Consider the following 23,446-nt stretch of genomic DNA (forward strand, 5'->3'; position numbering starts at 1 on the left):
TACAGATAATGGACTAGTAGATCAGAAATCAGTAAGTGGTGTGAGAGTGATATGTACAAGGAGTACAGCAAGGAGAAAGATGCAATTAAGTCCAAAAAATGGAAAGCTGGGAAACCGAACATTTCTGCTTAAGTCTGTGAGGAACTCGCTTATAAAAACCTGCAAAACCAACAGTCTGCCACAGAGATGCATAACAATCAGGTAAGGCAGGTGGTGTCTTGTATACTGATTTGTATACATTTAGATTACTTGCGAATCAGTATTGTTGATTATCATTGCTTTTTTCAGACATTATAAGTTTATAAAATTGTATTTCTGACTTCACACTTTTTGTTTTTGTTGCTGGCCTTGCCCATCACCAGTTTAAGGGTTGTTCTTTAATGGCAGCAGCCTTGTTGTTTACAATCATCATGTCCTGTTGCTGGCCATGTTGGAGTGATCACCATGAAACATCATCACACTGCCAGTATTTAAGATTTGAGTCTAGTATTCAATATACCCAATTCATTGGTTTGTGACTTAGTTTAGGAAAGTACATTTGGTTAGGTACTTCATCTACTTCCTTTTCGATTTCAATTCAGGTTTTGATTTCCCTGGTATTATGACTTTTTTCTACACCTCAACTTATTTTTCTGCTTGCCCTTTAAAAATGACCAGCCAACCCGCGGCGTAGCATACGCCACATAATTATGTATTGATGAGTGAACACTTCCTGAAAGACACAGTTGTCCAAATGGGGTGGGTTTGAAGATACGACTGTAGGTGAAAGAAAAGATGGAACTCTGGAGAGGGCAACATACAATTGTCCGTGACTGACAATTGGAGGATAGCCGTCGCACGCTCATTCAGCGATTCACATCCGCGACAAACAAACTGTTTTACACGCTGCATACAATGATTCACATCCACGACAAACATGATTTTTCTTAGATGGTCCTGTCGCATCCACCCTCGCACTCGAAGCATACACACTGCCTGGTCATGTGTCCGCTCGCAAGAGCAACTCACAGAGACCCGCCCACCAACTGTAAGACCATGGGATACCTCTCGCAAACTGTTTTACACGCTCATTCAGCGATTCACATCCGCGACAAACAAACTGTTTTACACGCTGCATACAGCAATTCACATCGAAGCATACACACTGCCTGGTCATGAGTCCAGTCGCAAGAGCAAGTCATGGAGATCCGCCCACCAACTCTAAGACCATGGGATACCTCTCTCAAACTGTTTTACACGCTCATTCAGCGATTCACATCCGCGACAAACAAACTGTTTTACACGCTGCATACAGCGATTCACATCTGCGACAAACATGATTTTTCTTAGACGGTCCTGTTGCGTCCACCCTCGCACTCGAAGCATACACACTGCCTGGTCATGTGCCCGGTCCGCAAGAGCAACTCACGGAGACCCGCCCACCAACTCTAAGACCATGGGATACCCCTCGCAAACTGTTATACACGTTGCATACAGCGATTCACATATGAGACAAACATGCTTCTTCTTAGATGGTCCTGCCGCGTCCACCCTTGTTCTTGAAGCATACACACTGCCTGGTCATGTGCCTGCTCACAAGAGCAACTGACAGAGACCCACCCACCAACTCTAAGACCATGCCGTGTAAAACAGTTTGCGATGGTGGACGCGGTCGTGCGTCATAACCAAAAAGAATAATGAAAAGTCAACGTGGCTCAGAGGTGCATGTGGAGTGTAGCAGAGACGAACGTGAATGATGCCCTGTTTTGTGAGTTTGCTGCGTCCGATTTGGTGGGCGTGGCTCTTCGAGTTGTCGTCGTATCCAATGGTCTTAGAGTTGGTGGGCGTGGCTCCGTCCTGCGTGCTCCATGGGTGTCTTGCTCGCTGGTGGCTTAGTGAATTATATATATAGATTTATCTCCAGGGGCCTCATATATAATGTAGTTATTGCTCAGATAACATATTTCTTATACGAAAGTCAGGATTTCTAAATTATGACGTTGGCGTGAATATTGGCTAAATGTTATGGCAAATTTCAACCATCCATAAGCCCTACACAGACTTTGTTGGTGTTGGCATTTTAGTGACTCCAGGTGGAAGGAGAATGAAGTTAGCAGAAAATCTTGTTTAATTGTACATTTCAGTGACACATTAGTCCAATTCTGATGTTCTTCAACAAAATATATTAGTTAACTGGCAGGTTCTCTAAACACAGCTGTTTTCTCTGTTGATAATAACGGCTAATGTGTAAGCTTAATGTTAATTGCCTTACTGTGTAGCCAATTCTTTTTTTGTCTATCAAAGGGTGTACTGCGTGTTGTATGACATAACTGACAATGGCAGTGTTACCAAGAAGCCAACCATCACACACAGCATGATCCTAAAATCTGTGTCCATCTTTACTAATTGATAAAATAATGGAACTGTTTGGTAAATGGGTGGGATTTTAGATATTTTATTAAGGTCTACACAATTAAGAGTATAAAAAGAGGACCATAGGACCTTACACAATAAAACAAGTACAAATTTGGAACATAATAGAAACTATTGCACTTTGTTGCAATGGTCCCCTTATCTTTATATATAATACGCTACCGTGGCTGTTTGTTTGTCCGTCCAGGATTTTAAATCACCTGTAGCATGCAAACCATTTGACCTGTTGACCTGAAATTTGGTACCCATATACTATGTGACATCTACTATTGGCTTTTGGGGTGATGATTGACCTCCAAGGTTATTCCTCTTTTTTTTTTATTTTATTGTAGAATCAACTCTCGGCAGCGGCCAGCAGGACAGCTGTGCGTCACATTCATACAGGCACCGTTCGCATCTCTACCACCTCCGCTGTCACTTCCCCTACCTCTTCATATCTTAAATCATTCTTGAGGCAGATTGAACACTTAAGTGCCAGCTTAAGTGAAAAATTAAAGAAAATTTTTTTGCAACCCAAACACTGACTTAATCAGTTTTAATGCGAAAAGATGTCGACGAAAGAAGAGAAGAAGCAGGCCTCTAGGGTGGAGAAAAGAAGAGCTGCTCAGGAAGCAGCAAGCGCATCAACCTCTGAGCAAATGAATGCTAAACGTACAGAGAAAGAGGATGAATTCTATAAGTCAAGTGTATTTACTGCACGTTATCATACAGTGAGCCCTTACTGGTCTAAAGTATATTGTGATTGCAGAGCTCACATGGAACTCAAAAAAAGCCTCATACTCAATCATCACTGTGTCAGATGTGTTACTATCTGAGTTTGTGGACATTAAATAAAAACCTTTTCTCGTTCCTATATTAGTTATGCCATTAAGATTTTCCAGTTCCTGAATTTCGCTTTGATTTCTTTTGCTATGCTTCTTAGGTTTAGATTCGGGTACTGACATGCGATGGATAGGATCATATTTGTTTTTTAAACTTTTTGCTTGTTTACGTTTCCTCTTTTAGTCATCTTTCTAAACGTGTAAGCCCTTTCTGTGTAAAGCTAACACTGGGGTTAAGGACGTACTCCTGGGTTATTAGGGGATGTCTGCTGGAAGTCGGAAATAATTACATCATCAACATGACTACTGATCTTGTGTGATTTTTGTTCTTACTTTTGTGGAAAATGAATTAGTGAATGAGTCCTGACAACCATTTTGTGGTGTAATTTGCTTTAGACCAGTGTTTCCCAACATGTTTTACAGGTGCTGGTCATAAAATTAGAATATCATGACAAAGTTGATTTATTTCAGTAATTCCATTCAAAAAGTGAAACTTGTATATTAGATTCATTCATTACACACAGACTGATGTATTTCAAATGTTTATTTCTTTTAATGTTGATGATTATAACTGACAACTAATGAAAGTCCCAAATTCAGTATCTCGGAAAATTAGAATATTGTGAAAAGGTTCAATATTGAAGACACCTGGTGCCACACTCTGATCAGCTAATTAACTCAAAACACCTGCAAAAGCCTTTAAATGGTCTCTCAGTCGAGTTCTGTAGGCTACACAATCATGAGGAAGACTGCTGACTTGACAGTTGTCCAAAAGACGACCATTGACACCTTGCACAAGGAGGGCAAGACACAAAAGGTCATTGCTAAAGAGGCTGGCTGTTCACAGAGCTCTGTGTCCAAGCACATTAATAGAGAGGCGAAGGGAAGGACAAGATGTGGTAGAAAAAAGTGTACAAGCAATAGGGATAACCGCACCCTGGAGAGGATTGTGAAACAAAAGCCATTCAAAAATGTGGGGGAGATTCACAAAGAGTGGACTGCAGCTGGAGTCAGTGCTTCAAGAACCACCACGCACAGACGTATGCAAGACATGGGTTTCAGCTGTCGCATTCCTTGTGTCAAGCCACTCTTGAACAAGAGACAGTGTCAGAAGCCTCTCGCCTGGGCTAAAGACAAAAAGGACTGGACTGCTGCTGAGTGGTCCAAAGTTATGTTCTCTGATGAAAGTAAATTTTGCATTTCCTTTGGAAATCAAGGTTCCAGAGTCTGGAGGAAGAGAGGAGAGGCACAGAATCCACGTTGCGTGAGGTCCAGTGTAAAGTTTCCACAGTCAGTGATGGTTTGGGATGCCATGTCATCTGCTGGTGTTGGTCCATTGTGTTTTCTGAGGTCCAAGGTCAACACAGCCATCTACCAGGAAGTTTTAGAGCACTTCATGCTTCCTGCTGCTGACGAACTTTATGGAGATGCAGATTTCATTTTCCAACAGGACCTGGCACCTGCACACAGTGCCAAAGCTACCAGTACCTGGTTTAAGGGCCACGGTATCCCTGTTCTTGATTGGCCAGCAAACTCGCCTGACCTTAACCCCATAGAAAATCTATGGGGTATTGTGAAGAGGAAGATGCAATACGCCAGACCCAACAATTCAGAAGAGCTGAAGGCCACTATCAGAGCAACATGGGCTCTCATAACACCTGAGCAGTGCCACAGACTGGTGGACTCCATGCCACGCCGCATTGCTGCAGTAATCCAGGCCAAAGGAGCCCCAACTAAATATTGAGTGCTGTTCATGCTCATACTTTTCATGTTCATACCTTTCAGTTGGCCAACATTTCTAAAAATCCTTTTTTGCATTGGTCTTAATTGATATTCTAATTTTCCGAGATACTGAATTTGGGACTTTCATTAGTTGTCACTTATAATCATCAACATTAAAAGAAATAAACATTTGAAATACATCAGTCTGTGTGTAATGAATAAATCTAATATACAAGTTTCACTTTTTGAATGGAATTACTGAAATAAATCGACTTTGTCATGATATTCTAATTTTATGACCAGCACCTGTATATGGTGGCACACTATTTGTAACCATAAACATCCCAAGGCACACCTGTATTCTACTAACCACAGACACAATATATCTCATACATGTGGTCAACTGCCCAAAGGGACAGGACTACCGGAGAAGCCTGTAAAATAGTAACACTGATAGCAGCGTTCCCAGACATGGCACTTAGTGAGCACTTTGCTAGCATCTCCCAGCTGCTTTGTCCCTTAGCCCACATCTCTGTGCCTCAAAGGCAACTTGTATGCCCACTATCTACCAGTCCTGTGAGAGTCACTGGTGACCACACATCCAGACAGATGGTCTCTAGCAGCCAATAGACGCTTTTGAAGTGATCTAAGTGCTGTGTCTGCAACATATCTATTACAAAGCTGCTTTTATGCCAGATTCTCCAGGTAATACTGTTCTCCTCAGACAGGTCTTGACCGCCTGTGGAGCTTGTCCCTCTCAGGTTCAGACCCAGGTCCACTACACTATTATTTCCATGGCACATCAAGCACTACTTTAGACAAATGATATGATTAGTTTACTGGCTTTGACTGCGGCATTTGACGGCTCCCCCAGTTCTGAGGTAGCTTACCTTGGCACAGAAGCAGTGTTCCCTGAAGCACAAAGCCAGGGTGACAGGTACAGTTTCCTTCTTGTAGGATCAGGTCCTGGGGACAGCCACATTCAGATGTTGTATCAAGCACAATCTGATTTCCAAGGCAGGGCTTGCTGGGTGCTGTCACTGAAACAGTGATACAAATTTTATTATATGCTCTTGTCTTCTGCATCCATGACCTTCCATGGCTTCCTACAATGTGAGAGCCAAGGACTGTGATTTAAATAAAGTCAGCCTAGACACCTGTAGTGTATTGGTGAAAATCCAACACCCTGGTGTTGGTGACAGTGGTGTAGCTAGGGGCGGGTGGCACATTTTTGAGGGCAGCATTATTGGTCAAAGGGCTCAGTTCAATTTGTGTGTAAGCAGCAGGGTTCGGAAAAATATCACTCATGAATGAAAAAAGTAAAATTCTCAGATTTGTATCCACAAAGGCTTCAAAAATAATTTTCAAACCGTCCTTCTGTGACGGCATCAGACACAGCAGTTGAAATTTATGCGGGAATCACAAAAATAAACATAAACATTACGCCAATAATAATTTCTAGGAAGATAAACAACTAATTTACAATTTATAATTTCGTTTCATTATCAATCTGAATGCGTTCTTGTTCTGCGCAGAAAACATCCCCACCTATCACTTGTACACCGCACCAGCTCTGCTTTTTGCAGCATAATTATATTAAACTAATGATTAGAACACGGTCTATCAGTGCGTCTATACTATATTCTTGTCTAGTTGATGCTTATAAATAATTATATGTGAAAAATAATTGGTGTGTCTCCATATATGAATAAATCTATGCAAAATTATCTTAATTTTTCTCTATATGTCATTTTAATTTTCTATTTAAATAGGTTAACATGGGTGGCACGGTGGCGCAGTGGTAGCACTGCTGCCTCGCAGTTAGGAGACCCGGGTTCGCTTCCCGGGTCCTCCCTGCATGGAGTTTGCATGTTCTCCCCGTGTCTGCGTGGGTTTCCTCCCACAGTCCAAAGACATGCAGGTTAGGTGGATTGGTTATTCTAAATTGGCCCTAGTGTGTGCTTGGTGTGTGGGTGTGTTTGTGTGTGTCCTGCGGTGGGTTGGCACCCTGCCCAGGATTGGTTCCCTGCCTTGTGCCCTGTGTTGGCTGGGATTGGCTCCAGCAGACCCCCGTGACCCTGTGTTCGGATTCAGCGGGTTGGAAAATGGATGGATGGATAGGTTAACATATTCAGATATGTTGGAGGGCAGCAAATTAAAGCACCACCCCGCCCCGAGTGGCACGAACTCAAGCTACTCTTTTTACAGCACTTTAGCAACATGGACTCTTAGGCTTACAGAATTTTTCTAGCTTTGTTAAATAAGCAAACATTGTTCTATGAGATGCAACTGTGTTTAACTTATCCTTTATAAGGGAAGCCATAAGATTACCAATATAACAAAAACACTTTATACTGACAGATTAAAGCATGCAAACTCTTCTCTAAGAGGCAGCCTCTGACCTTGAGTCTCAGCACCATAAATATACTCCATTATTAAATTTAGATCGTACTACTTTACTTTTCAAGTAAATATGCTCACCTAAAGATTTCCATGCCATGAGCTACATGCTAAAGATGCTCTTGTATATTCATAACTATAAAAGCTGTGTCTGAACAAAGAATTATTAGCATATCCATGATTTCAGTACAGTCCTAATATCCTACGTGGTATGTTCCATAGACTTCTCTGTTAATAAAATGTCTTATGTACTTCCTGGAGTCCTGGAAGCCTCTGTGCTCTATTGTGGAAGTGAACTGGGGATAAAGAGAATCTGATATCTGACTTTTTCCATAACAATGGTTGCCTTTAATTATTGCCTTATGCATAAAGTGATACTGACTGAATTAGAAATGACAAGTAAGTTTTCCAATGAATCAATCCATAAAACATTATTTTATATAGATAGCACCCTTTACACAGTAAATTGTGTGACGGATGGCCAGGACTCATGGCCGGCCGGGATGCCCCTTTGACACTGGATCTGGGGGAGCAGCAATGGGATGCACACTACATCCCTCGGAACACTTGGTGGCAGCCCCCCTGGGTTGCCCTGCAGCGGGTCGTAAAAACAGCAGAGGCCATTATAGGGACTGAACTGCCATCACTCGAACTCTCGTATAAGACTCGCTGTGTGAGAAGGGCCAAAAACATTCTCAAGGACAAAACTCACCTTGGAAATTCTTTGTTTGAGCTCCTCCCGTCAGGCAGACGCTTTCGGTCAATCCGTGTACGCACAAACAGACTAAAAAAGAGCTTTTTCCCATCTGCCATAAACTTTCTTAACTCTGAATCTCCTCAGTCTGAGATCATTTTTAATTGAACATGTACAATAAACTATATCGGTAATGTGCAATATACTAATGTAATACAATATACTGTAGAATATCCATCCATCCATCCATTTTCCAACCCGCTGAATCCGAATACAGGGTCACGGGGGTCTGCTGGAGCCAATCCCAGCCAACACAGGGCACAAGGCAGGAACCAATCCCAGGCAGGACACACACAAACGGGCCAATTTAGAATCGCCAATCCACCTAACCAGCATGTCTTTGGACTGTGGGAGGAAACCCACGCAGACACGGGGAGAACATGCAAACTCCACACAGGGAGGGCCTGGGAAGCGAACCCGGGTCCTCAGGTCTCCCAACTGCGAGGTAGCAGCGCTACCCACTGCACCACCATGTCGCCCACTTTAGAATATGTAATGTACTATTCATTAACAGGTGCAATAACAATTTACGCTGCTGTACTTTGAGAAATAATAATAATTTGCTCTGGTTACTTGATCACTTAACACTGTATATGACATATTTGGAATTATTTGACTTTTCTTTAAATGCACCTCGGGGCTGTCACAAAAAGTAATTTCGTTGTGTTACACAATGACAATAAAGTGCTTGAACTTGAACTTGAACTTGAACATCAGGGCCACTATTGTGGAACATAGGGGGAGCTGCACAGCTTCCTGAGCCCGTGTGGGCTGTAATACAGCCTAATTAGGCCAATTACCACCTGGAGCACTTCCGGGTGGGCTATAAAAGGAGCCTGCGGCCACTACTCAGGGTGTCAGAGTTGGGAGGAGGAGGACAAAGCTGCCTGGAAGGAGTGGAGGAAGAAGAAAAGTGTGGCTTTGGGTATTTTTCGTTTGGTGTGGTTTTGGGGACTGTGTAGGGCCTGTGGGACACAGGAAAGACGTGCCCCCACGGCTGAAGATAAAATAAAACTATTTTGTTTATTTTCACGTGCTTCCGGTGTCAGTCACAAGCTGCTTTATAAGGCAAATAAAAATGTATTTCAAAGAAACACAATAAAATGCAAGATTTTCCAATACATGATCATTTTATCCATTGTGTTTTATACAATTATTTAATATGTAGAAGATGAATTAAAACAAGATTATAAGGGAAATAACAGCACACTGCTACTGAAGAAAATAAAATCAAAGCTTCCTTAATGTCAGTAGCCACTAAAATTGATCATGTCATTAAAATGTAACCAATTATATCTTAAATATTGTAAGTCATCCTTGATAAAGGCATCAGACAAATGTAAATGGTGTAAATATCACACAGTTAAATATGAAATTTAATTATAGCTTAATTTGATTAAATTATCTGGCTTTGAACAATCTGAAAGTAAAACAGAAACAGTGTCCTGTTGCCAGAAAGCTACGAGCTCGTTGAATTTCAGAGGCCAACAATGCTTTGAAAGAGTTGCACTGATCTGACTGATTGTCACTATTGCTAGGATGTGTGAAGCTCCATTGTGCAACACTGGGACAGGTTATTGCCGACACAGACATGACACGTACCTGCAGTTGTGTCTTCCTCTGGTGATATTTGACCTTGAATTATGTTGTCTATTGTATGATCCAAGCTCTGGGGAAAAAAGAGACGATGAGAGATAATCTGAAGTTGCAATCAGAAAACAATATATTTTGACACATACAAGCATTTATTGAGTGTGAGTCTGTTGGAAATTCCAGCAAACAATTAAACAAATATTCCATCCATCCATCCATCCATCCATTGTCTCCCGCTTATCCGAGCTCGGGTCGCGGTGGCAGCAGCTTGAGCAGAGATGCCCAGACTTCCCTCTCCCCGGCCACTTCTTCTAGCTCTTCCGGGAGAATCCCAAGGCGTTCCCAGGCCAGTCGAGAGACATAGTCCCTCCAGCGTGTCCTGGGTCTTCCCCGGGGCCTCCTCCCGGTTGGACGTGCCTGGAACACCTCACCAGGGAGGCGTCCAGGAGGCATCCTGATCAGATGCCCGAGCCACCTCATCTGACTCCTCTCGATGCAGAGGAGCAGCGGCTCTACTCTGAGCCCCTCCCGGATGACTGAGCTTCTCACCCTATCTTTAAGGGAAAGCCCAGACACCCTGCGGAGGAAACTCATTTCAGCCGCTTGTATTCGCGATCTCGTTCTTTCGGTCACTACACATAGCTCATGACCATAGGTGAGGGTAGGAACATAGATCGACTGGTAAATAGAGAGCTTCGCCTTGCGGCTCAGCTCCTTTTTCACCACGACAGACCGATGCAACGCCCGCATTACTGCGGATGCCGCACCGATCCGCCTGTCGATCTCACGCTCCATTCTTCCCTCACTCGTGAACAAGACCCCGAGATACTTGAACTCCTCCACTTGGGGCAGGATCTCGCTACCAACCCTGAGAGGGCACTCCACCCTTTTCCGGTTGAGGACCATGGTCTCGGATTTGGAGGTGCTGATTCTCATCCCAGCCGCTTCACACTCAGCTGCGAACCGATCCAGAGAGAGCTGAAGATCACAGCCTGATGAAGCAAACAGGACAACATCATCTGCAAAAAGCAGTGACCCAATCCTGAGCCCACCAAACCGGACCCCCTCAACACCCTGGCTGCGCCTAGAAATTCTGTCCATAAAAGTTATGAAAAATAAACAAATATTTTATACCTAATTCATTTTGGGCTCCTTTTTGCTTGATTCAGATGATAAAGAATCCTTTAATGTCTAAAGTGAGCTTTAGTAATACGAATAGTGATGTTCTCCGAATAATACATAAAAACGATACAAGAAAGGTGGAGAAGGCCTTTTTTTTAGGAGACTGTGCTCCTTTAATGTGGCTAGTGACATCCTTTACATCATGGGTGTCAAACTCCAGTCCTGGTGGGCTGTAGTGGCTGCAGATTTTCATCTTCTTCATTAGTGACCAGTTTTTGCTGCTAATTAACTTCTTTTGTCTTAGTTTTAATTAACATGACTCAGGCCCCTTAGTTGTCTCTTTTTCTTTAACTAGCAGCTAAACAATAATGAGACACAAAACAAGCCGCCACATGACCAGCTGTGCCAATCACACAATTTCTGAAAAGAAAGGTGATGGTCTCTGTAAGGTTGAACTCTCAGGTCACCAAAACATTTTGACAGTGTTCTTAGAAAAAAAAAATCAACCGTTTTGGAAATGTCAGCTGTGGCAGAATGAGAGCAGCAACAGGCCATGGCATTAAATAATGAGTTTAATTAACAGCAAGAATCAGCTTCTCATTAAGAGATTGGTTGGAGTGAAATTGGTTGGAGTTTGAAATTTCAGTTTAGCTGGTCATCTGTTGGCTCGTCTCACGTCTCATTTCTGTTTGGCTGCCACTTAATGAAGAAAAGAATAAATTCAGAGGACTGAATCCTTAAAAACAGGGCTATTAAAATGAAAGGGAAAGGAGTTAATTAGCAGTGAAAACTGGTCACTGATTAAGAAAAGGGTTAGAATGAAAACCTGCAGCCACTGCGGCCATCCAGGCCTGGAGTTTGACACCCCTGCTTTACATGTTCCACAACTGTGTGATGGCCAATGTGATTTTTTGTAAGTTGTAGTGTGCTAGGCTGGTAACATCACTTTAAGAGAGGCCAACAAACTGATTAGGAAGGCAGGCTCAGTTATGAGATGCACTGTGGACCTGTTGGAGGTAATAAAGGAGAGGAGAATGAAGGCAAAACTGATGGCCCTAATGAACAATGTGGCACATCCTCTCTATGACACACCAGCATTTTGAGGACAATTATTAGCTAACGAAGTATTCAGGAGAAGAGCATCAACAAAAGTTTCTGGCAATACACCATTATAATGCCTCACTCGTTGTTTTTCTTTTGTTTTTTTGGGTACTTTAGAGTAATAATTTAATTAATCAGGTATTTTCTATATGTTGGCCTCCACCATTATTCTGTGTGGAATGTCTGGTATAATATGCAACACACCTCATGGTATTTGTTTTATATTCTTGTCCTATTATTCCTTGTACTAAGTTATTTAATGAATCCAACATTTTCTGTTTTGGCCTGTCTGAGGTTGTTCTAATTGGATATGTTGCTATGATAGTAAAGTAATGCTATCCCATTGTTTGTTCCTGCCTTGTGTTTAGCTATTTAATGAATAGAATATTTTCTATATTTTAGCCTTCTTGGCATTATTCTGGATGCATTTGCTATACAATGTGTTAAGGGGCGTTTGTCTATTACACATAAAGAGGTGCATTTTGGATCACACTTAATGTTTCCAACACAATCACAAAATGGCTTATCTCTCTATTATATAAAAAAAACTTGGGACAAGATAAGATCTGTTCAGGGAGACGAGATGTGACCTTCTCAGAAAGATACTTTCACATCCCACGAAACGAGACTTTGTCCCAAGAGATTTAACCACCCGGTCCGGGGCCAGAAAAAGACAAAGAGTAGACGACAAAGTAGAACATCGTAAAGAATTCAAAATCGTTGGCACGATACACATGCAGAGCATGTTAGATATAATGGAAGAACGAAAATTCGAAAGTCTCAAAAAAATGATAGTAAAGATCGTATTAGCACAAACAAATGGAAAATATTATTCAGTGAAATAACGGAACAGCGAAAAGAGATTGAATAGTGTTTGAGGATGTCTGGGGGAGAAGAGAGAAAAGGCAGTGAGACAAAAAGACAGCTGCTGTACAGGCTTTTAAACGTTTGAAGCACCGCATGAGATACAGATCACACGGCACGGCAGCAGCAAGACAGCAGCTGATCAAGCAAAGAGGAGGAGGTAAAAAAAAATCTGTATGTGTTTCCCATTGTATCACCGTTTAAGAGGGGTTTTGGAGGAGCGACCGCATCTCCTTGGGGTGCATTCAGCCCCCTTCTTCACAATGGCGTGTAGCGCAGGCAGGGGTTGGGGGGGGGGGTGAGCAAAATGAACATGGGGCAAAGCCCCCTAGTTAAAAAACAAAAAGAAGTCAAAACAAATGGCTAAAAAGAAATTGCTATGCTGGCTTCTGCTTACACCAGTTTTGCTGGGCTCCAGGTCTCCATGTTTCAGAACCTCATTGTAGCTGGCTAGAGAGGGGTTCAGGGTCTCCATGTGGACAGACAATGTTGACAGCAGCAAAACCCACACCAGCAGCAGGATTCCACTGTCACTGGCCATCTTGAATATGTCTGTGGAAAACACACCAGAGTTGAAAGGAGTGATATTGTGCACCACTGTGATGGGCAATACTACCTTACCATGTGAAAAAAAATCTGCATCAACAGTAGGAGACTGAATTGGCAAACACTTAACAGCATGCAAATGTAACAAAACTTTGAAACATGTTGTCAAAGCATCGTAGAACATTACACAACTAGAATGATTTTGATGAGACCAGGCCCTTCGGTCCAGTAAAGCTTGCCAATTCTATTTGTCTAATTTTTCTTAAATATCATCAAGGTGAGTTTCAAAAGTCCCAAAACAGCTCTCCCTACAACACTACTTGGTAATTTATTCCAAGTCTTTGAAAGATAAACATTCTAACATTAAACAGTTTCCATGTGTACCCTCTTCTTGTTTGAAGTTCTTAATTTAAAACATTCAATCTACTGTTCTGATTCTGTTCAGAATTTTAAACACTTTAGTCATGTCAACTCTTAATCTCCATTTGCTTAAACTGAAAAGGTTCATCTCCTTCAGTCCGTCCTCGTGGCTCAAACCTTTTAGTCCCAGCGTAGTCGCTCTTCTCTGGACTTTGTCTAGCACTACTATGTCTTTTTTTTTTTTGTAATATGGAGGCTAAAACTGCACAACAACCAAAACTTCACAATTAAAACACTTATAATTGTTCATAGTGCTTAGAATTAGGTACAGAAATGTATCGGAGCCTGGTAGAGTTTGTGAGAACTTAAATCTTGTGAGTGACAACTATAGGATTTTCCATTATCTACTAATGCTTGTTAAGAATTGACTACAGGAATCTCAACATATGAATTAATATAAGCATTTTACACATCTGCATATTCCAATACAAGGTCATGGGTAAGATCACAGAGTCTCCACTTTTAAGGGTTCTAAACAATCTCTTGTTAATAAGTGACTCTTGGGAAATTGCTGTCCTGTTGCTTTTAGATCTAACTGCAGCATTTGATACAGTTCATCATGGTATCCTTATTGCCCATCATGAGCAGTCTGTGGGTGTTCAAGGAACTGCTTTGGGTGGTTCAGGTCATACCTCACAGACAGAAGCTTTTCGGTCAGCCTGGGCAATCTCACCTCTCCTTTGGCCCCTCTCACCTGTGGGGTCCCTCAAGGATCTATTATGGGGCCTGCTCTTTTTTCACTGTCCATGTTGCCCTTACGATCCATTTAAAAAAAAACCAATATGTCTTTTCATTGTTATGTAGATGATACACAATTATATCTTCCACTGAAATACACCAAATCAAATTCTCTTAGACTTTTATTGGAATGTCTGGAAGGCATTAAAATATGGATGTTCTCTTCACGGGCGGCACGGTGGCGCAGTGGGTAGCGCTGCTGCCTCACAGTTGGGTGACCTGGGGACCCAGGTTCGCTTCCCGGGTCCTCCCTGTGTGGAGTTTGCATGTTCTCCCCGTGTCTGCGTGGGTTTCCTCTGGGCGCTCCGGTTTCCTCCCACAGTCCAAAGACATGCAGGTTAGGTGGATTGGCGATTCTAAATTGGCCCTAGTGTGTGCTTGGTGTGTGGGTGTGTTTGTGTGTGTCCTGCGGTGGGTTGGCACCCTGCCCAGGATTGGTTCCCTGCCTTGTGCCCTGTGTTGGCTGGGATTGGCTCCAGCAGACCCCCGTGACCCTGTGTTCGGATTCAGCGGGTTGGAAAATGGATGGATGGATGGATGTTCTCTTCACTGGCTTCCTCTTCGATACAGGATCATATTTAAAATTTCAATGTTTGTTTATAAGTCCCTGAATGGTTTAGTCCCCGTTTATCTTACTGATCTCTTACACCCTTATTATCCTTCATGGTCACTGAGGTCCTCTGACCAGAGGTTATTGGTCATGTTGAGATCTAGACTTAAGCTTACAGGGGACTGTGCTTTTTCACTAGCTGCCCCCAACCTTTGGAACAGCCTAGTTTTTTATATTAGCTGAGCACCAAATTCGGTTACTTTTAAATCTCACCTGAAAGACTCTCTTTTTGCTTTAGCTTTTACCCATACTATTTATTAAAGTCTTTATTAAATCAGAGGTGGGCGATGTGTATGAGCAGACAAAGGGACAAAGCAGCTGGGAGAGGATGTCGCTGCTAAAGATCTGAGCGACATGGTATAAACAGCCGCTGAAGAAGCCAAAAGGTCCTTTTTTAGGGACACTCACCAGCAAGTGGCAAAAATGGTTGATTCCATTCCTCGATCTGTTACATCTCCAGTTCATTAAATTATCCAACAAAATTACTTCATTTTCAAGAATTTTCCAAAAATTATAAGGAACAGATCAATCACAGTATCTTATTTATGTTTGGCAGAGTAAAGTCTATCTATTTATCTATCTATTATATAGTGAGTTTCCCATCTATCTATCTATCTATCTATCTATCTATCTATCTATCTATCTATCTATCTATCTATCTATCTATCTATCTATCTATCTATCTATCTACCTACCTACCATATAGTGCCTTTCATATCTATCTATCTATCTATCTACCATATAGTGCCTTTCATATCTATCTATCTATCTATCTATCTATCTATCTATCTATCTATCTATCTATCTATCTATCTATCTATCTATCTATCTATCTATCTATCATATAGTGCCTTTCATATCTATCTATCTATCATATAGTGCCTTTCATATCTATCTATCTATCTATCTATCTATCTATCTATCTATCTATCTATCTATCTACCATATAGTGCCTTTCATATCTATCTATCTATCTTATAGTGCCTTTTACATCAATCTGTCTATTAAATAGTGCTTTTTACATGTATCTGTCTAACATTTCATAGCGTGAATCACTATCTCAGAGGGATTCACAAACAGTCCATAATATTTTTATTCAAAAAGAACAATACAATATGCTGGAATACTTAGAAACATATAGGGTACAGTGGATGACACATTCATTAGGAAAGGACAAATGTGTATTCAGTGAGAATAGCACAGAAGCTGTAAATGATAGGAATAAAACTTGCAATTTTCTCAATGAAAGGCAGAAAACGCATGCTACCTACAAGCCACAGTACCAATTTACAACATAATATATCAGAAGACAGAACGGTGTAAAAAGCTACAGCAGTGCCAGCACCAAAGGCACACTCTTTTTGCAAAAGGAAACAGCCCAGTTGCAGTAACCGTCTAATATAACTCCATACGTAAAACCTGAAGTGAAGCATACAAGCTTCACATTTTTTTATATTAAATTATTTATATATTGGACATCCCAGATTCAAATGCTGCATCTGGTTGTTGCCCCTGTGATGTTTCTGCGTCCTTCCTGTTTCTGTTTTATTTGTCCTGCGTTTTCTGGTTTTCCTCCCACATCCCTAAAGACATGCAGATTTGATTATTTGGTGATTTCATGTTGTCCTGGTGCGGGTGAGTGGGTGAAGGGGCCCAGATCGGCTGGAGCCTTGTCCAGGTTTACTTGTGCCCAAGTGCTGCAAAAATAGTCTTCAGCTTCTCAACACTCTGAACTGGATGCAACTGTATGGCTATACGTACATACTGATAATTCAAAAATGTATATGGTGTATATCAAAAGCCTTAAGAAATCAAGTCATCGGAATTCAGTGATAAATGATAAATTAAGTCCTTTGATAAATATGCAGGAGTAGCAACAGCAGTAATGTAATGTAAACTTGGTGTTGGTATAAAAAAGAGTGACATACTGTATCAATAGAAACAAAACCACTGACTTTTTCATGTCTCCTCTGTGCAATAACTACAACGTACCAGTTTAGAAAAAAATGCATTTTGCAAAGAAAGTTTCTTCAGAATATATCTAGATGTAATTATCTCCGCGAGATATACGAACTCCCTGTAGCAAAGCGAAAATTCTGCAGCCAAAACAGGTACAAAGCCTTACCTCCCAAAACACCGGTCGATCGAAAAGTCAGGAGTCTCGTCGATCTCTCAGCTGCGCGAACTCTCCCTCGCTGTCGGTCGCCAACTTCAAATCCTTTCTGTTATCCCGGATCACGTGACGAGGATCGCGTCGGGGAGGTGTTCTCTCCCGGACAACATTCCTGGATTCCTTTGGAAATGGACCACAGCCATATCCTGTGAATGCCGATCGTGTCATTCGTCGGTTTCAGAAGACAACTGTCACATATTAAATGCACAAAATACTGCAAGCAAACGTTAAAAAAGAAAGGGTCTTGGAATTAATGTATTTAAAAAGGAACACCGTTAAAAAATCTCACAAATTATAACGTGAAGTTTAAGTATTTGTTAAAATTGGTAATTTATCACTTGTTAATGTCATATCGTTTCTTACTTTCTCAAATGCAGGGCCGGATTTATATGAAAAGAGGCCCTAGGCTATTCCACTTATGAGGCCCTTTCACCTTCCATTTTTAAGTTTGTAAATTACATGAGAGATAATAAAATTTTGCTAACAATTTGAATGTAGGCCCCTCTTGATCTTGAGGCCCTAGGCTGAAGCCTAGTTAGCCTATAGGAAAATCCGGCCCTGCTCAAATGCTTTTGTTTTTAGTGTTTTTCCAAAAAGTGATTCTAACATTTTTCTGTTCTCTCTTTTTCCTTACCATATTCAAGACACTGAGCTGCTTTTTTACTGCCTCAAAGTAGCGAGCTGCTAGATCATTTATTGCATAAGCAAAAAATACTGGAATCCCCTAGCGATACAACGTGGACATATTGGATGTAACATCTGTTTGCGTATACTTCAACCATTCCAAATAAAAGCAGCTGATGATTTTAAACTTGGTCCGCTGTGAGTGTCTAGGTGAATGACTGCGACATGCGATGGACAGGCGTCCCGTCTGGAGTTCTTCCCAGGATGCGCTAGCTATAAAGCTGGAGCAAAACAGATGGCATGATGGACATTCCGATGAAGTATAAAGAAAGTTTATGTCTGGGTAAAGAAAATCCAAAGGCAAGAAAAACACAGAAAATTCTGAATATATTTTAAAGAAAGACGCACTCGTTCATAGAAAAAAAAACAGGGCTGTGGAGTCGGTAGATAAATCCTTCGACTCCGACTCCTTAGATTCCGGTAGTTCTGACTCCGACTCCGACTCCCCGACTATGACGCCTCTGTATTTACTACAGTGCAGGATTTACGTATAAGCTACACAAGCTATAGCTTTGGGCCCCCGCCTTCTTGGGGGCCCCCAAAACAAATTGTCCGAGTGAGCAATTGTCATATATACTTAAATATACTACAGCATTATTTGTCCCAATCAGGCCCGGCCTTAGGCATAGGCGAAGTAGGCGACCGCCTAGGGCCCCGGTGTCCGGGGGGCCCCAGATCAACTCCTTGGTCTAATTTTCACGCATTTCACAGAGCTTCCAGGGGGGCTCCGCCCCCCTCAGGGGGCCCCTGGACCCCCCTTTCGCCTAGGGCCCCATAATACCTAAGACCGGGCCTGATTTAATATGCTAATGTATTTTCCATGTTGATTGAAGGAAGGCAACATAAACGTCATTTAACAACAAAACTACTGGCTAGGAAGCTGACTTTCTACTGTATTGGCCAGTTTAAACAAAAGACAAGAACCCCTGAACACACATCAGGCCATAGCACACACTTACACCTACATCATTAGATAGATAGATAGATAGATAGATAGATAGATAGATAGATAGACAGACAGACAGACAGACAGACAGACAGACAGACAGACAGACAGACAGACAGACAGACAGACAGACAGATAGATAGATAGATAGATAGATAGATAGATAGATAGATAGATAGATAGATAGATACTTTATTAATCCCAAGGGGAAATTCACATACACTTGTTTACACTCAAATGAACTTGTTAAACACATTCTCAGCTGAACCTCACACTAGTAGTAACACAACTATGCACTGGGCTTTATTCTTACATCAGAGAAGTACTTAATTATGACTATTGTTGGTGAAATGGGACATTTGAACTTGCTGTATTTTTTTCATTACAATTTTAATTTATTAGGAGGCGGAGTTGGTACATGTTTGCCGACTTCAGATACCCAAAATTGTCTCTGACTCCACAGCCCTGGAAAAAACAATATTTTATCATTAATACTTGCACACAAAGTTAATATAAGGAAGCACTATTTTGTGTGGCACTCACAAGATATATAATTAACCCTTATAGCCCATGTCATCCTCAAGAGAGAGGGTCTGTTTAGAATTCCAAGAGCTAAACTTAAAAGAAGTGGTGAGGCGGCCTACTGCTGTTATGCACCTAAAATCTGGAATAGCTGACCGATAGAAATTCGCCAGGCTGATACAGTGGAGCACTTTAAAAAACTGCTAAAAATTCATTATTTTAACATGGCTTTCTCATAGCTTCATTTTAGTTTAATCCTGATACTCTGTATGTGCATTTAATTATCATTATCATTCCTGGTGGCTCCATAATCCGTACTAATCCCTACTTTCTCTTCTGTTCTTTTTCTGGTTTTCTGTGGTGGTGATCTACGCCCCCACCACCTGATCAAAGCACAGTGATGTCCCTAAAATGATGGATTAAAGGTCAGAAGTCCACATAACCATCATCATCAAGTTCTTCCATGAGAACCCTGAATATCATGAGGACTGATTGAGGTAAATTTATTTTAAGTAGAATGCCTAGAGGGGGCTGGGTGGTCTTGTGGCCTTGGAACCCCTGCAGATTTTATTTATTTCTCCAGCTGTCTGGAGTTTTTTTTTTTTTTTTTTTTCTGTCCTCCTGGCCATCAGACCTTACTTTTACTCTATGTTAATTATCCATCCATCCATTTTCCAACCCACTGAATCCGAACACAGGGTCACGGGGTCTATGTTAATTAGTGTTCCTGAATTCTATTTTCTTATTTATTTTGTCTTTTTTCTCTTTCTTCATTATGTAAAGCACTTTGAGCTACATCATTTGTATGAAAATGTGCTATAAAAATAAATGTTGTTCTTGTTGTTATGATCCTTGTGCCAGTGTCTAGAAATGACCACAGTTTGGAAAAAGAATGATATGAGCAACCTTTGAATTAACTATCGCAGAATGGTTGATTGTACTTGAAATAGATGTGCAAATTAACTTTTAACTACCTTGCTTAGTAAGAAAAAGTTATCATTCTGAAGTATTTATTAACTGGAAAAAGAAGGCCTTGCAGGGTGACATATCATGAGTGCCAAAGCAAACCGCTACACTGCATCATGTGGACTTTCAGGTAAACTTTCAAGCTTGAAGGCAGAAACACATTATTTAAATTGCATTTAGAGGGTTCACACCTAAACCACATCATTACTTTCTCAACATGATTTTTAACCACAGTAGTTGTGTAAATATTTAAATAGTTTACATTACACTTAGTAATGTGTTTAACATGGCACATGTGCCGTACTGTCATTCTGAATAAAAACACAGCTACAGTTCCATCATTAAACTTGCTGATTGCACCACCATCGTAGGCCTGAGCAGCAACAATAATGAGGTGGCCTTATAAAAGACCATTAACTTTTGATACGGTAGAGTCAAGATAATAATCTCCCCCTGTTTTAAAATCCAGGGTGCCAGTCATAAACTTGAGGAAGAAGGAGGCAGATCACACTCCTTGTTACTATACATAAGAAATAATACTGTGGAGGAAGCCAGCAGCTTTAAATATCTCGGAGTTACTATCACAGATGACCTGAAGTGGGCAAAACACACCTCAACTTTCGTCAGGAAGTCTCTGGACAATCCAGAGGCCTCCATCTTTGATCACCAACTTCCATCCATCCATCCATTTTCCATCCATCCATTATCCAACCCGCTGAATCCAAACACAGGGTCACAGGGGTCTGCTGGAGCCAATCCCAGCCAACACAGGGCACAAGGCAGGGAACCAATCCTGGGCAGGGTGCCAACCCACCGCAGGACACACACAAACACAGCCACACACCAAGCACACACTAGGGCCAATTTAGAATCGCCAATCCACCTAACCTGCATGTCTTTGGACTGTGGGAGGAAACCGGTGCGCCCGGAGGAAACCCACGCAGACACAGGGAGAACATGCAAACTCCACGTAGGGAGGACCCGAGAAGCGAACCCAGGTCTCCTAACTGCGAGGCAGCAGCGCTACCCACTGCGCCACCATGCCGCCCCCATCCATTTTCCAACCCGCTGAATCTGAACACAGGTTCACGGGGGTCTGCTGGAGCCAATCCCAGCCAACACTGGGCACAAGGCAGGAACCAATCCTGGACAGGGTGCCAACCCACTGCAGTGATCACCAACTTCTATAGTGCAAACACACTGACTACATAACATCCTGGAACAACATAAGCCAATGTCAGCAAAGCCTGTGTGGGAGGTGAACGAATATATACTTGTCTTCCCTTAAGGACATAAAGTGGAAGTGAAAAAAGGCAAAATGTAAAAAAACTTGAAGGGTTCTGAATACTTTCTGAATCCACTGTATAAAACATTAGAACAACTGTAATGAAAACAGGACATTCAGCCCAACATCCATCCATGTTCCAACCCGCTGAATCCGAACACAGGGTCACGGGGGTCTGCTGGAGCCAATCCCAGCCAACACAGGGCACAAGGCAGGAACCAATCCCGGGCAGGGTGCCAACCCACTGCAGGACACACACAAACACACCCGGGCCAATTTAGAATCGCCAATCCTCCTAACCTGCATGTCTTTGGACTGTGAGAGGAAACCCACGCAGACACGGGGAGAACATGCAAACTCCACGCAGGGAGGACCCGGAAAGCGAATCCAGGTCTCCTTACTGCGAGACCACTGCGCCACCGTGCCGCTCTCAGCCCAACATCCTTCACCTTAATTGTCCACAATAACATGAAGTGAGATGTGAAGGTCCCTAAAGTCCTACTTGCTGCCACACCACATAGTAGTTTCTTCCATATGACTGACTGTTGTTCTCTGCATGAAGAAAACATTTGTGTCGAATCTGCCCTTATAATATGTTTCCCAATGTGTCCCTGTGTTCTTGTTAAAAATGGATTTTAAAGTAACAGCTGGGATCCACCGTGCTACTTTAATTCTCTTCATAATTTTAAACACTTCAGTCATGTCCCTTCTTAAACTCTGAATTGCTCTTTCAGTGTGTCCTCATGGCTTATACTTCTCAGTCTCAGAATCCACTTTGTCGCTCTCCTCTGGACTTTGTCTAGCATTGCTGTGTCTTTTATTTAATATGGAGACCACATTAAGTAATATGGAGACAGATCATGCTATGTGACCTAACATCCTATTTGCCTTCTTGACTGCTCCTGTACACTGTCAGGATGTAGATAGTGATAATGTTGAAAGGTGCTAAGACTCCTAGGTCCTTCTCAAGAATGGTATTTTTACAGTTCAGTGTGTATTCAAATCTAACATTTCTACTTCTTATGTGTAATACTTCTACTTTTCCTTGCATTAAATTTCATCTGCCAAAAACCAGGCCCAGGCCTGTATGCTGTTCAAGTGCCTCAGTAACAGTTTAGCTGATTCTACTTTATCTGCCCCTCCAAATACTTTGCAGCCTTAGACAGACACACAGTATATTTGATGACCTCACTGATTATGCACAGTCACTTTTCTCTCTTATCACTACCAGCATTGATTTAGAGACATTTTGAATCCTCAGGCCTTAAGTTTACTCATCAGACACTTATACTGATAAAAGCATGAGTGTTTCTTGCATATACAGTACTAGCCGTCCCCCACAGCTCCATCCACGTAGTAGTGAAACAGGACACACTTTATAAAATCAATTAAAAAAATTAAAAAGATGTAATATTGGCCAAGCGGAAGGTAGGTACGCTCCGAACTCAAATGCTGGCACTTTATCTGATCGTGTTCAGCTCTGACAGGAGAGCGTCCCCCACGTAGTCGTGATATCTCTGGCAATCAGCAGCGACACTCTAAAACACACGTAGCTCTGATCTCTTTCTTTAAAAAATGTCAAACGTTACTCCTTAACAATCTGTAGATGATAAAGTCTTTTGAACAAAGAGGTATCGCTAGCTAAGCGGAGGCAAGGAACGCTGCAACACGTGGCGAGAGGTATAGTGACTAGAACAGAGGCTGGCACGTGAGTGAGGAGGGCCCTGACCACTCCCCCCCCCCCCTCCCCTCGGCCCACAGCCAGTC

The 23,446-nt window shown here is 41.9% G+C and overlaps 2 protein-coding genes across 2 annotated transcripts in view; both read right to left on the reverse strand.

Annotated features, from left to right (window-relative positions):
• The window catches only part of LOC114653783 (latent-transforming growth factor beta-binding protein 4-like), an 86,555-nt gene extending 69,092 nt beyond the window's left edge, over positions 1–17,463 (reverse strand). The window contains exons 1-4 of the mRNA XM_028804292.2: positions 17,229–17,463; positions 13,187–13,341; positions 9,712–9,778; positions 5,846–5,989 (exon numbers count right to left, since the gene is read on the reverse strand). Coding sequence (XP_028660125.2) covers positions 5,846–5,989; positions 9,712–9,778; positions 13,187–13,330 — 355 coding nt within the window. The 5' untranslated portion in view covers positions 13,331–13,341; positions 17,229–17,463. The remainder of the gene's footprint in view (positions 1–5,845; positions 5,990–9,711; positions 9,779–13,186; positions 13,342–17,228) is intronic.
• LOC114653992 (alanine aminotransferase 2-like) overlaps positions 1–23,446 on the reverse strand; it is a 493,749-nt gene that overhangs the window by 142,712 nt on the left and 327,591 nt on the right. The gene's annotated exons all lie outside the window — the stretch shown is intronic.

The sequence above is a fragment of the Erpetoichthys calabaricus genome, chromosome 6 (assembly GCF_900747795.2).
Source record: "Erpetoichthys calabaricus chromosome 6, fErpCal1.3, whole genome shotgun sequence".
NCBI lineage: Eukaryota > Metazoa > Chordata > Cladistia > Polypteriformes > Polypteridae > Erpetoichthys > Erpetoichthys calabaricus.